Source organism: Monopterus albus, unplaced genomic scaffold, assembly GCF_001952655.1.
Source record: "Monopterus albus unplaced genomic scaffold, M_albus_1.0 scaffold54.1, whole genome shotgun sequence".
Lineage (NCBI taxonomy): Eukaryota > Metazoa > Chordata > Actinopteri > Synbranchiformes > Synbranchidae > Monopterus > Monopterus albus.
The window spans coordinates 622,110-636,478 of NW_018127934.1; the positions used below are offsets into that span (position 1 = coordinate 622,110).

At 40.3% G+C, this 14,369-nt stretch overlaps 4 protein-coding genes across 6 annotated transcripts in view; 2 read left to right on the forward strand and 2 right to left on the reverse strand.

The window, feature by feature from the left end:
* slc25a4 (solute carrier family 25 member 4) overlaps window positions 1–2,328 on the forward strand; it is a 2,822-nt gene extending 494 nt beyond the window's left edge. The window contains 3 exon segments of the mRNA XM_020602063.1: window positions 658–1,152; window positions 1,247–1,387; window positions 1,485–2,328. Of these exon segments, the coding sequence (XP_020457719.1) occupies window positions 658–1,152; window positions 1,247–1,387; window positions 1,485–1,645 (797 nt within the window). The 3' untranslated portion in view covers window positions 1,646–2,328.
* cfap97 (cilia and flagella associated protein 97) lies at window positions 1,526–8,491 on the reverse strand. 3 transcript variants are annotated; one of them, XM_020602062.1, is made up of 5 exons: window positions 8,307–8,491; window positions 6,883–7,628; window positions 5,597–5,877; window positions 3,891–4,056; window positions 1,526–1,612 (listed from the first exon to the last, which is right to left on the reverse strand). In XM_020602062.1, the coding sequence occupies exons 2-5, from the start codon at window positions 7,601–7,603 to the stop codon at window positions 1,581–1,583; spliced, it is 1,200 nt and encodes a 399-aa protein (XP_020457718.1). In that variant the 5' UTR covers window positions 7,604–7,628; window positions 8,307–8,491; the 3' UTR covers window positions 1,526–1,580. The 3 variants fall into 3 exon arrangements, with proteins under 3 accessions (XP_020457718.1, XP_020457717.1, XP_020457715.1); XM_020602061.1 differs by lacking the exon at window positions 1,526–1,612 and adding an exon at window positions 2,246–2,959; XM_020602059.1 differs by lacking the exon at window positions 1,526–1,612 and adding an exon at window positions 2,246–2,962 and having other exon boundaries at window positions 8,307–8,488.
* A 241-nt stretch (window positions 8,492–8,732) lies between these two features.
* rsph4a (radial spoke head component 4A) lies at window positions 8,733–10,484 on the forward strand. Its single transcript, XM_020602058.1, has one exon. The coding sequence runs from the start codon at window positions 8,920–8,922 to the stop codon at window positions 10,477–10,479; it is 1,560 nt and encodes a 519-aa protein (XP_020457714.1). The 5' UTR covers window positions 8,733–8,919; the 3' UTR covers window positions 10,480–10,484.
* A 1,424-nt stretch (window positions 10,485–11,908) lies between these two features.
* The window catches only part of ufsp2 (ufm1-specific peptidase 2), a 4,550-nt gene continuing 2,089 nt past the window's right edge, over window positions 11,909–14,369 (reverse strand). The window contains exons 7-13 of the mRNA XM_020602023.1: window positions 14,320–14,364; window positions 13,901–14,047; window positions 13,616–13,780; window positions 13,367–13,491; window positions 13,196–13,272; window positions 12,750–12,874; window positions 11,909–12,653 (exon numbers count right to left, since the gene is read on the reverse strand). Of these exons, the coding sequence (XP_020457679.1) occupies window positions 12,567–12,653; window positions 12,750–12,874; window positions 13,196–13,272; window positions 13,367–13,491; window positions 13,616–13,780; window positions 13,901–14,047; window positions 14,320–14,364 (771 nt within the window). The 3' untranslated portion in view covers window positions 11,909–12,566. The remainder of the gene's footprint in view (window positions 12,654–12,749; window positions 12,875–13,195; window positions 13,273–13,366; window positions 13,492–13,615; window positions 13,781–13,900; window positions 14,048–14,319; window positions 14,365–14,369) is intronic.

The following is a 14,369-nucleotide window of genomic DNA, read 5'->3' on the forward strand; positions in this document are numbered from 1 at the left end:
TTCCCTACAGCATGACCGCATGTTCAGTCTGGTGCGTAAAGCGTGCGTAAATGTTGGCTAACTGATAAACCAAACGATAAACTGTAAAACTGGAATTTGTTTATTATAAGAATGGTTTAAACAGTGCACGATTCATATGGTCTGGGGCACAATGTCAAGGAGCACATGAGAGGTGTCGTGTCAATGTGGAGATGGTTTTACGCACATTCCAGTTTTGCTGCTATGATGTTGGCAAAGGCTCCTTAATGTTTCAACAAAATACCCACAATACTGTCTTATGATGCTATCTGTATGTTTATTAAGATTATTACTACTCCACTACAGCAGCTGACCACAGTAGAAGTTCAGTGAAAGTGAACTACTAAATTTAACTTGGAGTTGGTAATCTGATATGCAGTCAAATCTCATGTGACGGGAGAGTGACTGCAGGCTACCGAGCCCACAACTACAGTAATGCCTGGCCATAAAATATGAAACATCGTCTAGGAATATGCAAATACAATAAGTTATCACAGATTAAATACAATACAAAACGATTATGCTCTTATGTTAAAAGAATGATTCATGACAAAGTTTCTTTGCACAATGTTTTACTAGAAAATTCACCAAATTCTGGATTGGATGCGTCTTTTTTTTAAATTAACTTTTATGGTTTTTGGTTGTAGGTACAGCATGCCAGCAAACAGATCACCGCAGAGACACAGTACAAGGGAATCATTGACTGTGTGGTTAGGATCCCAAAGGAACAGGGTTTTCTTTCCTACTGGAGAGGCAACTTGGCTAATGTAATCCGTTACTTTCCCACCCAAGCCCTCAATTTCGCCTTCAAAGACAAGTACAAGAAGATCTTCCTCGGTGGAGTGGATCAAAAAAAACAATTCTGGCGTTACTTCGCTGGTAATTTGGCATCTGGCGGTGCCGCTGGCGCAACTTCGCTCTGCTTCGTCTATCCTCTTGATTTCGCCAGAACAAGACTTGCTGCAGACATCGGTAAGGGCCTAGCTGAGAGAGAGTTCTCCGGTCTTGGAAACTGCATCACCAAGATTTTCAAATCCGATGGTCTCAGAGGTCTTTACCAAGGATTCAACGTGTCAGTTCAGGGTATTATCATCTACAGAGCGGCCTACTTCGGATGCTTCGACACAGCTAAAGGTGCACGCATGTCTTCAACCTGACCTTTAATGTGTTTTAACAAAGTTTGCATTTTCTCGTGACGAACGTGTGATATAACTCCTCCCACATGCAGGCATGCTACCGGATCCCAAGAACACACACATTGTCATCAGCTGGATGATTGCCCAGACTGTCACCGCTGCAGCCGGGATCATCTCGTATCCCTTCGACACCGTTAGACGACGTATGATGATGCAGTCTGGACGTAAAGGAGGTGAGCGTCAAGTCGTGTCCTTTCACTGATCAGACTCATCTGTTTGGGGCAGTTTTACGCATTTTACGCATGTATCCGTGTGTCTCCATTTTCACAGCTGACATCATGTACAAGGGCACAATCGACTGCTGGAGGAAGATCCTCAAGGACGAGGGAGGAAGAGCCTTTTTCAAGGGTGCCTGGTCCAACGTAATCAGAGGCATGGGTGGTGCCTTTGTGTTGGTGCTGTATGATGAGATCAAGAAATACGCATATTAAACTTTATAATATCACAGTCCCCAAGTAAACCGTTCATTTGGTTTGAGTCCTAGTTCTTGTGATAAAGTGATAACGGCTTGTGATAAATTACAATGTGGGCATGTGGTCTTCTACAACAGCCCAGGAAATACCTGTATACCGTAGGTATACTTCACCTGGGGTAACGTGCCTCCTCCAAAATCTGTATATGTCCCATATGCGATGTGCCAACAGGCAGAAAGTCTTTCAGCATGTCACATTCAAGCCAGTGGTTCAGTTGGGAAGCACTGATGATGCAAAGGATGACATCACTACCTATCATATGCTCCTCATTTTAGTTTGTGAGGCAGTTGCTGAGACTCGTGTGTTGTCATGTTATGATGACTTTGACCCATGTATACAACCTCATGCATAATTTTATTAAGAATAAAGATTTATTAGTCTGATAGTTCAATGTTTCTGATGGAAACTGTCATCTGCAGCCAATATCCACAAACTTTAAATTTAACAAGGTCACATGAATTAGATTTGGCAAAACTCTGTTCATACATGTTACTTGCTCTGACACCTGCATTACTGGCAAAAGATATTAAGCAAAAAAAAGTAGCTGAAACCAAAGCATTTTGGTTTATTATAATTTAATCACAAGTACCAGAAAACTACACTGAATAGTTAAGTATACAATATCATAGCTTTAAAAAAAACTATTAAAGAATCCTCTTGTTTGTGGAATGAGCCCAATTAGTACACAGTGGTGACTAATATGTTTTATAAGAGATGAGTTTAGATTCTTCTGTTTGAAGTTGTCAAATAGCACAATGCTAACTAGTGGAACAAGCAGCTTTATTTTATATAAAACTTAATATAGACAACATCCAAATATGCTTTAAAATACCTTCTTAAATGTTTAAAAACAATTCTTTAGTGCAAAATGTACTAATGTGAGGGGAGGCAAATAGAGCAATTTAAAGACTTAACTGAAATATTGCTCATAATAGTAATGGTTTGTTATTCTCAAAATTTCAATACAATTGCTGAATTAAGGCCAATATTTTCTACAAACATACAGCAGGCAGTGTTTTATAGATACTGCAGTATTCAGAAGCTACAGTTGGACTGTTTGACTGCATTACAATAGTGATGAATAGATACCAACAGATAGAACTAAAAGGAACCAGCGGTATACTTCTTCTTAGATTAGAGGTCTGAAAACAGCAGTGTTCTCAGAACCAGGTTGGTCAGGCTGTGCTCAGTTTTTTGACCTGGCTACAGGTGTGCTGCTGGAGTCAGTGGTGGTAGAAACTGCGCTGGAACTGAGGTGGGCAGAACTGGCACCTGCTGGTGTGGGCAGACAGACCGATCATTTCATATTCAATTTGGAAAATAATCATTTAGAATTCTTATATGCAGGCAAACACATACAAGCACAATCATGTTTTATCAGAGTTAGAAAGCATGTTACTGTACTTTAACATCCTAAATTCAACTATTAGGAAAGAATTTGAATTTTGACTCTTGAACCCAACAAGGGCACAAAGTTTATATAATGTCACACAATTATGAAATAATATAGAAAATTTTAACCAAAACAGCCATTTAAATGGACATCAGTGAAACACTGATTACAAATGAATGGGTGTTTCTTACTGTTATTAGTCATCCACTTGTCATGGCTTTACACTCCTTTCTCCTGTTAATTAAATCTCTGCAGCCATCTGAAGGCCAGTCAGTTGTGTGATAAATATACTTCAAATTTGAGGAATGCTACAAAGCATCACACGCTGATCGTCTTTGTTTACCTAGTTTAAATCATCACATTCAAGCACCACCAGGCTGCTACAAAATAACTACACATGCTCTTGTGGAATTAAAACTCAGTGAGGGTTGGGTGTACAGATGCTTTTATCCTGTGCAGCTGCATCTCAAAAACAGATGCATATTAAACTTATAATCCATATCTTCATATGAAATATGTAAAACGGGTAGAGAGCTGGATAAGAAGGCACATGCTTCTACTGTATTTTAATCGGAGGCTGAGGACTGTGTATAAGTAGGTATTATTACTATGTCTTCATACTTTTAAGGCTATACAAATTATATAAAAACATGTTTTTTGTGGTATTTTTGCCTTTAATCAAAGTATGCTGGGGTCTGGCACAAGCTGGTCTGCTGTACATGACACACTATAACCATTCAGCCACTGGGGCACTCCATGCAAGTGGTTTTTAACACAGTAAAAACTGACACATCTAGACAAGTCACCTACCTGAGACTGTCCTGCTGGTAGGCCTCTCTTTCTTTGAGGTGGACCTACTACACAAGGGGTATGAAGGACCTCCCAAGTATCCAGCATGGCGGTGGTAGTCTGCCAGTTGTTCTGAGCGCCTCAGGCCAGGTGTAGGTTTGACAGACTCCAGCCTCTTCAGGAAAGCCTGTAAGAAACGCACATTTCTCACAATTTGACAAGATGCATTTTCCTGTACCCTTACAATATAAATAATTTTTCACATACTTTTACACCTGACTTAAGCCATGAAGTAGTAGTATTTGTCCTGGCTATTGATCCACAGAACAGCTTATCCAGTGAATGTTAAAGTATTTATAGCATTCAAAAAATAAGTATTAGCCTCAATAATAGAAGCACAATCTAGTCCCCATTTTACATAAAAAAATATCTGGTATTTCACACCAAACAACAGCATGACACAAAACTGTAGACAAAAGGCTGAATGTCATACAGCGCATGCAGTCACACATGCTGTGCTGAAATCCCTCAGTAAGCAAAAACTCCATATGAAGCAATGCAACTAGCACAAAAGCTCAACAGGGCTCTTCTACTACACTTCACCAGTTCTCCAGAGGTCACAAAAGGCACAACTAGCGTCCACAGATTACCTACTGCATTTCCAAAGTATGACTAATTTGAAACTCTTCAAAAAAACCCTAGCCCTCTATAGTAACACCACTGCACTGTTAGAAAATGAAGTATATGTAAGGTAGCCAATCATGAAATGCATAGCATAACTAGCTATACGTGCGCAGGACAACTGATTTGTGTCATGTGTGATGTGTGGGGTGGACACACATCACATGGCAGATTCGATTACTTTACTCTAAGAATAGAGAGGGCAAAAAAGCCTTCCTGACAACACAGAGAACAGAACAGTTTGTTCTCAAAATGACAAACACATTCAGCGACAACAATAAAGACCAATAAGAGTTGTCTAATTAGTAATAATGAGAAGCACAAATGATGTTATTGCTGAAGAAAGAATGCAAGTTCTGCATTATCATTCAGCAACACCTTGTGGTCTGCCAATGATTAATCAATTTCTAATCATGTTTAAACAATGCTACTTTTCTGAACCTTTTATCACTAAGTGGTCAAGCAGAGTTAATGTATGACATGAGAGGCTAAAGCTGCAGAGGCTGAACTGTCACTCTGTGGCTGCCGCTCTCTTGCCACCTGCTGCCATCTGTCCAGGTCTATCTGTGTCCGCTTTCAAGGGTGACACTCTCAAGGGCAAAGCACGCTGGCGACGTAACGTGAAAATTCACCACCACGTATGTTAAGATTTTTGGACATGTTGCCATTGTTTAATCATATTGAAACTTTTCTTTAATGATGGACAGCAGAAAAAAAAAAACTAACAAATATAGCCAGATAAAGATAAAACACAAATACATATACAAACATAACCAGCTGCAACAAAAACAGAGACAATGAAAGACATCATTAAATAAATTAGTTACATGTTTAAAATTGTCAAACATGAAATATTCAAGTTTTAAAAAGTTCTGAAATTCATTGCATTTATAAAGTGCAAAGTAGCGGAAGGTTGTCTTCCTAAGTTCAGTATCTACTTGAGCAAACTGATTTTACCATTAATGTTAATACTGTCATAGAGATTGATTAATACTAAAATAAGTAAATTTAAGTATTGAGTATCAATCCCAAGTAGCAAAACTCACCAGGTTCTCCCTCTCGATGCGTTGCTGTTCTCGCTGCCTGTTGAGTGCACTGTGAGAGAGGCGAACAAGAGGCGAGTTATTGGCCATATTGGTTTTCTTCCTCGCTGCACTTCCTAGGCTGGGCCCAGGAGAAAGGCGTGAGAGCTCATGAAGAAGTCGCTGGTTCTCGCGATCTATGCGCTGCACATCATCGTTGGTGAATGAGTAGTTCTTAATGTTCCTCCCACCAGGACAGTGGAGAATCAGTCTACGTCCAAGTTGTCTCTCTGAACTGAGAGAGCCTGAATGGTGAAAGGACACTTGTTATAGTTATCTTCATCTGCCTTTTTAAAAGAGTTGGTGTTTTTTGCAATGTTTGGTTCTAAAGATACTAAAGTAAAAAAAAACAAAACAGCCATATCTTTTTACATTTATGCCACGATTTACATTTCATGCACAACCCTGAATGACTGATTCATTTATGTTTATTTTTCCAAACAAGGTAGAGTAATCTTCAACATGCTCAATGCAGAGTGTGAGGGAAAGACAGTCTTTTGATGGTTGGCGCTGTCCAAAATTATGAAGACATTGTCTCATGGAAAAACAAGTGTAAAACCCTATGTGAGACAAGCTTTACCTACAAGTCAAAGATTTCTGTGCACACAATGTTAATGTACATTACCATTAGCTATTGAAACAGGCAGATTCAGTGACCATTCAGATTATTACAAAAATTCGAGTTGTGTTTTAGAAAGGGAATGTTTTTATGAAAAGTGTAATTTGTTGTGTTTGGGACCAAAGACAAAGTCCTTTGTTTAAATTTGTAAAAAGCTATTTTCATGTCTTACTAACATTACACAATGGCAGTAGTATTTCTGGCTTCTAATGAAGCCATGTGGGCTGGACACTTGCCCAGCACAATAAACAACGTATACACTACACTCCTATCGAAACAAGAATTTACAGTATAGTGCACCAGATCTTTATCTAGGGGCTGTGACTCCTTCAATAGCGCTATTTTTCCAGTTTCTTTTTTTCCAAGTTTTAAAAATTTTTTTCCTTATAAAATATTACTTCCTTTAACTCACCAGTTACTAAAAATATTTCAGAGTAAACTATTTGAGACAGAATATTCATTCTTTGGGTGAACTGTTCATATCCAAATTAAGACACATTAGATGCAATGAGATGTCACAAGAGAATAGTGCTTTCAAGGGATTGCATGCCAAAAAGCCTGGGAACCACAGGTATTGAGCAAAAGCATAGCAAAAATAACTAACAGAAAAGAATGGTACAGCTTTACTTACTCTCATTCACATCCTGGTCCGAGTCCTCATCTTGATGTATGTTGCTAAGGCCACTGGAGGGCACACTTTTCTGCTGCTGTGCTTCTTGGCTTCCCTCTGTGTGCTCCAGGTCCAGTGACTGGAGAGGGCTGATGTCTGGAGAGGAAAGGGGGCTTACATCAGTTGCTGTATCATCTGACTCCTCTGTACAGCTGGAAGGCAAATCGCAAGATCCTGCTGAGCCCACACTGGTCCTTCTGTCTCCAGGGGATAAAGAAGACTTGTTGGGTTTGGGAGGGCTGGAGGAACCTAAACTGCTTCTTCCATGCTTACTACTACAGGAGCTTTCTGAGTCTGCATCCACACTGGTTTCAGTTGAAGAAGGAGATGGACTTCGAGTGTGTTGGTTTCTTGTCAGTTTTTTAGGAGATTGTTTATTTCTACTTTTCGAGCCTGAGTGCTTGAAATTGGGAGGCAATGCTTCTTCAGTTTCACTAAGACTCTGACTGTACACATCCTCCTCGTGTACCATTTGATCCAGGTGGATTGTTGTTTCATTAGTCCTCAGGGACAAACCAACTTTTGTTTTTTCAGTCTGTTCTGCATGAAGCCTCTCGTGTGGTGAAGGGTTCTCCATATCATTGTTCTTTTCAACTCCATCTCTGCTGATGCCGTTATCATCACAGCCACTATCGAAAAATGAATGATCCACTTCACCTTCTAATTCACTGGGGTTGAACATAGCAGACTTCTGTGACACACTGAACCTGTGAGGTAGTGTAAGGTTGAGACATTAGATCATTTTAAGATTAAAGATCTGTGACGCTTTTTTTTACGTTTTAAGCCATTCACTACAAATCAATGCACTGGATGCATTTTCACACAACAATAATTCAACATCGGCAAAAATGGATTCAGACGATGCAAATTAAGGTTAGTCAACTTAACAGAGAACTCAGAAAGTTAAGCAGCAACTACTTGAAGAAGTTTTCAAGGAGAAGCGTTTTTAGACAGAATGAATAATCGAGTAATTTAGAAAAGCGGATTGGAATTAAAATAACCATCAGCTGCAGCTCTACTACAAACCTCAAGCAGGTTTCAAGAATTCGCTAAACCATAACGTCATAAAAAAAACAAAAGCTGTAGGAAAAATAAATTCTAAAATGTAACGGTCAGATACACTTGAAATTTGAACATGCAAACTCCTGTAACGTTACTCTAGCTATAGCATTAAACAAACTTAGCATACGCTGCGGACAGACCTACATAACAGTTAATACTAACCCTTTAAAAACACCACAAGGACAATGCATGGTTTTAACCAAGGACAGAGCGTAAGTTATCCAATGTTGACAGCTAACGGACTTAGCTAGCGTTAACTAGCTACCGTACTTAAACTACACGTTCGGGTTTGCTAACCTTATCTGTGTTAGCAAGTATCTTACCTGACGGAGGGTCACACGATAAACAGCGTTTCACATTATAGTTGCATTTAATTCGGCAGAGAAGGCGTGCTCCGTTGAGAAAACGATTACATTAACTGTAAACATACATTACAAACAAAATCTTCTTTAGAGGATTAATCCACAGCTGAGCGTGATGAGCGGTGCCTAGTAACTACTCAACATCATTCTTCTTCTTCTTATGGTGTTTATTGGCAGTTTGCAAGCCAACCTAAGGTGCTTTACCGCCACCTGCTGGGCCGGTGTGTAAAACGACCACGGAGCCGAAGGAATTAAAAAAATGCTCTACTGTATAAACTACTAAATCCTATCCAAAATGCATATATCTGCCAAGTAAATAATGGCAATTTCAAGCAACTGATGAACATTTTATATGCTTTTAGTTAACGTCACTTCCTGGCAACAGTTGCTTTGTAATTGTGTTGCGCCTTACAGAAACCATAGTAACCGGTGAGGTTTGGATCTGGATTGTTTTACGGTGACATTTCATTGTTAGTGCCAGCTAACTATAAGTTCTGAACATCTTTAGTCAGTGACAGTCTGTGTGTTAAAAGATAAAAGTTTAGAAACGAATCAAATAAACAGGCGAGGAACGATGGACCCTCCGGATGGAAACCAAGACTTTCAACGGGCGCTGCAATTAGCTGCCTCGTTCAAGACTTTCATGTTGAAAAGCAGCACAAAAAGCAACTTGAACCTCTATGACCACCTCACCCGGCTGCTGATAAAAGTGATGGACGAGCAGCCCCAGAATGTGGCGGATGTTATTGAGGATATGAGTCGTGACGTGAAGCGGGGTTTATTTGAAGACACCCAGAGTTCCCTGCGAGACCTTCCACAAACTACAGCTGCTGAGCTGCTGGCTGAGCAGCAGCGCCTGCTGTTTTCTCGCCCAGAAGATGCTGAGCAGGAGAATGAATTGATGGAAACACCTCTTCCCAATGTGAGTGAGATTGGTTTCTACCTAGAGCAAGCTGGAGTAGGTCTGGGCAGAGAAGAGATGCAGCGGGTCTTCCTTGCACTCAAGCAGCTTGTTGAGTCGCAGGCGCTAGTACGCTGCAGACTGTGGGGGAAGATTCTGGGAATAGAAAGCAGCTACATTGTTGCTGAAGCTGACTACAGAGAGGGGGAGGAAGATGAAGAGCAGATCACAGAGGAAGTAGCTGAGGCAGATGAGAGAGAGGCAGAGTCTCAAGAGAATGATATGGATCTGCTCCCTCAGTCGACCTATAAACCCCCACCAGTGGTGCCGAAGGAGGCCACAGGAACTGGAACTAACAAGTCTGTTTACTATGTCTGCAAAGAGCCTGGTCTTCCTTGGGTAAAGCTCCCTTCAGTCACTCCAGCACAGATCACTGCTGCTCGCCAGATCCGTAAATTCTTCACTGGGAGGTTGGACACCCCAGTTGTCAGCTACCCACCTTTTCCCGGAAATGAAGCAAACTATCTGAGAGCACAGATCGCTCGGATCTCTGCTGGCACACAAGTCAGCCCCCAGGGCTTCTTCCAGGCGGGTGAGGAAGAAGGAGATGAAGAAGACGAGACACCTCGAGACACCTACGAAGTCAACCCTGACTTTGAAGGCATTCCAGTTACTGAGATGGCTGACTCTTTGTCTTCCTGGGTGCATCATGTTCAGCACATCCTGCAGCAGGGACGTTGTACATGGGTGAACTTGGCTGTGAAACCAGAAGACCCTAATGAGGACGGAGAGGACGAGGAGAAGGAAGAGGAGCCTGATGAGCCTGAGCCAGAGGTTGGACCCCCTTTGCTCAGTCCCCTTTCCCAAGATGCAGAAATGTTCAACACCCCTCCCTGGAGTTCCAAGATATCCTCTGCTCTCACCCCTCAGCATTCAGTAGCTGCTTTGCGTTCCAACCTCTGGCCGGGGGCATATGCATATGCTTGCGGAAAGAAGTTTGAGAATATATACGTTGGCTGGGGTCTAAAGTATGCAGGGGAAGGGTACAGCCCATCTGTACCCCCACTGCCGCAGAAAGAATATCCCAGTGGACCAGAAATCACAGAGGACCTGGACCCATCACTTGAGGAGGAGCAGGCGCTGCAAGAAGCTTTAGAGGAGCAACAAGCTGCCCAGGAGGAGATGGAGGCCACAGATGCTACAGATGAAGAAGAGGAGGAAGATGATAACTGAGAAAACAGATACACAGATTTATGTCAATGGCCTATAAATCAGTTAACTCAGGAAAAAAAGTCAGTGTTGTGCTTAGAGCCTTACCTAAATTACATTTCATAGTGTGTCCAAAATCTCCTGATAGTCAACCAAAAATGTCTAATATAAAACAAAATATACCTGTAATACAAATCTACAATAAAACTATACACAAGAGCCCAATTTGATTACTAAGTTTGTCACTTTACCACATCAGAAACCAGACTGAAAATCCATGAGTTAAGAGCAACTCATCCAAACTCCAAAAATAAATAAACTCAGTCTAAAATGTCACATGAATCATTGTTTTTATACATTTTTAAATGTATAAATGGGTGATATTGACACAAAGATCTGCATTCTAAGTATTCCTAGTATGTATTTAATATTAGAAGGTGTATGCTTATAGTTAATAGTTTCAGTGATTTTATTAATAAATGTTATACTCTGAATAATGCCAAGTTACAGGTATCAGCCACGAGCATATTAGCACAACCTGGCCACTACGTAACGTCTGAGCACCACTAAGCATCAAACTCAAACATATAGAGGAACAGAAGCTGTGGAGGAATGGGAGGGAGGTCATATAGTTTTTATTTGGTGACCTACAGCATTATGCCACTGAGTGTGTGTGGTTGTTTGTCTACGTGTCATCCCTGTGATAGACAGGCGACCTGTCCAGGGTGTACTCCGACTCTCACCCAATGTCAGCTGGGATTGGCTGCAGCCACCCTGCATCCCTGTTTAGGAATAAGTGGTATAGATAATGGATGGATGGATGCATGACTAGGGGTGTCTCTGTGACAGCCCCTTACTTACACATTCAACCCTTGGATAAGGAATCATAAACAGAGACAAAAGTATAAGTATAAAATTAATTAAAATTCACATTTCCTTATGTCTTCTGGTAAGAACAGAAAAACATCCATTCAACTGTAACAGCTGACTGATCATGAAAACCTAATTACAGGGAGAGGTCATTTTCCGATAATGGGCTGTGCCAGAGGAATCAGTACAGATAAGGTTGCATTCAGAAGCTGCTTCTCTTCTAACACAAATAATTCTCATAGTGGGATAAATGTTGCTTGGGAGTCTAAATGTTTCCAGGGGTCCACAGCAAAATGAGGATTAGTGTAATTTCATTGTAACTTATTCTATAGCAATTATATATATATAAATGTCATGATGTATATTCTCTCTATACTATTAACTTTCCCCATAAAGGCTAAACAGGTTTACAAGTTAAAACAAAACAATAATCATTCAGTGTGGGCGTCCATGAACAAACAAAGACATTTGTCCTGTGGGTGTTTAGAACCTATGTTATTTAATTGTCTGTAATAGGACTTCAACTTTATTGTTTACAACATGTTGGAAAATAATGAAAAAATGCTCATTATAATTTCCCAAGGTGATGTCTACAAATTTCTTGTGCTAAATCTAAATACACTGAGTTTAGTATTATGAATGACAAAGAAAAGACTAAATTCTCATAATTTCAAAAGCAAGAATCAGAGAATTCAGCAACTGATTGACAAATATGAAACCATTTATTAAGCGGTTAAAATAATTGCGGATTAATTTTCTGTTGCACTGACAAATCTGATAATCAGTTGTTTCAGCTCACATTTGTAACTTCAAAATATTTGAAAATGGAATAAAGGACACAACAAAACATACTGTACATATGAATTATTTGTAAATTCAGCCATATGGTATAGAAAGGTGTCCTTCAGCATGTGCTCACATCAGCTGGCCACAGGAGGGAGCTTACTTATGATGGGAGGAAAGGCCATGTTTTGCATCAGGCATGGTGGGTTCATTTATCTACTGGTAACAGAAAGATGCATTGTATCTCTCTCCAAAATAAAATAAACCTATTAATATGCATATTTGTAGCAGCTCTGTGATACTAAAAAATGGCAAGTACAGATGTTATTCTATATGATGACCTAATTCTCTTTTTAATAGAAAAATGACACCCAAATCTAGCAGTGCCTTTGTCACCAAGACAACTAATTACTAATTAGTGATGCCAAATGACGTCCATCTGAATTGAATCAGAGGGCTTAAATGCTCTTTGGCCTCTGGGGCAGACACAAATTATAATATGCAGTTTGATCCCAAAAATCTGGTCCTTTCCAGCCACACCAGCCCTGAAAAAGCCGGCATACACAAAGGTCAACACTGTATATTAGATGCTCTAATTTACAGAGAGAAATGCAGTCAGTGTGAATGCTGGTAATGCTGACCTTGTCTGTGATAACCTGTAAGTCCTCTCCACCTGTATAATGTGGATCTAGGATGAGATAGCGGATCTGCCCAGTGGTCTCACTCCACGCCACACCCAGAATAGTGTGAGCTAAAACTCCCCCTCCTGCAAAAGAGAACAATGTAAAATGAACAGCACTCTTTTAATAAATAAAGCATAATCAAAGAATTTAATATAAGATAAGCACCAAGAGTATGTGTTTAATATCAACTAGATTGTGGTGTAAACTGTAAATGCTTTTAGAGGTTTAATTAAAGTCTCTGTTTAATGTTAAAAAATATATACACACACACACACACACACACACACACACACAGACTAATGTTGTTATGGTAAAATACATACAAGGTTTTCAAGTTGGTGCAAGATGATAAAGTTGAATTAAAACCACAAAAGCTTGTAATAATAGTTTTAGATTTAGCTCACCAATCATGACAGGAGTCCCTTCAGTAACAAAGTGGTTGGCCAGTTCTCTGCCTTTAGATGCCAACTCAGACCCCTGACTGAAAAGAACACAGATCAGCTGTGAAATAAATCCAAATCATTTGCATAAACATTATCACAAACATGGTGCTAATAGGCTGTACATATGCACACCTCACAAACAGGATCTTGGACGTGACCCCAAGCAACTGGTTCAAAACTGCTTGAACCTCAATGGATCCAATCCACTGGCGTGATCCCACAAAGGATGCCTGTTTGTCTCCGACATCCACTAAAGCCTGGAATACAGTAATCCAAATAGAAGAAGGCATCTTGGATATAAGTGATAAGGCAAATAAAAAACGTAAATAACACTCAAGTACTGACATATTTTCTGCTGTAATGTGATCACAGGGCCACCACCTGCTGGATCTCTCTGTGCGTGGGCACAGGCTGCTCTACATAGCCTTGCTGCTGGAACCAAGAGCAGATGGTCTGCAGGGAGCGATAAGCACAGCCCCAGCCGTTGTCATCCATGCGGTCCTGCATGTAGTGGTGATAGCTGTAGATCCCCTGGACCAAATACACCTTGAGAAGACAAATATAAGAAAGACAAATCAAGGTTACTATTCTTTGCACATTCATTCAGTAACCGTCTTCAAAAGAGGAAACCATGTGTAACAACTTTAATATGGTAATTATACATACTTTTCCAGTGTCCACAGTTGGATGTGTGAGGACCAGATGAGGGTTTCGGAGATAACCGTCTTTGTAGGGCTCACTGGGAAAGTGGTATGCATTGGCTCTTCTGAAGTAAGGCCTGTCATCTGGTAGCTCAAACTGTTGATGCAATTCCTACAGACAAACATTGTGTGCAAAATGAATTTTTAAAAAGTGCCAGAAAGGACCCATCAAGTGTTTAGCAAGGCAGCGTACTCTGGAAGTTCAAGAAAGTGGATCCAGTGCCTGATGAACAAAGCTGTACAATTGGGCTTTCTGTACCTCAGTGTTTGTTTTATATCGTTTGAGCAACCAAGATACTATAACCACTAATATCAGAGGATTTACAGAACATGATGCCTGCCTATTTGTTTGGGATTTAAAGATACTCAATCTGTTGTTCTTACCTTACGCTGCTTTTCTAGTTGGCTGTCAGGCACTCCTGCTGGATAAACTA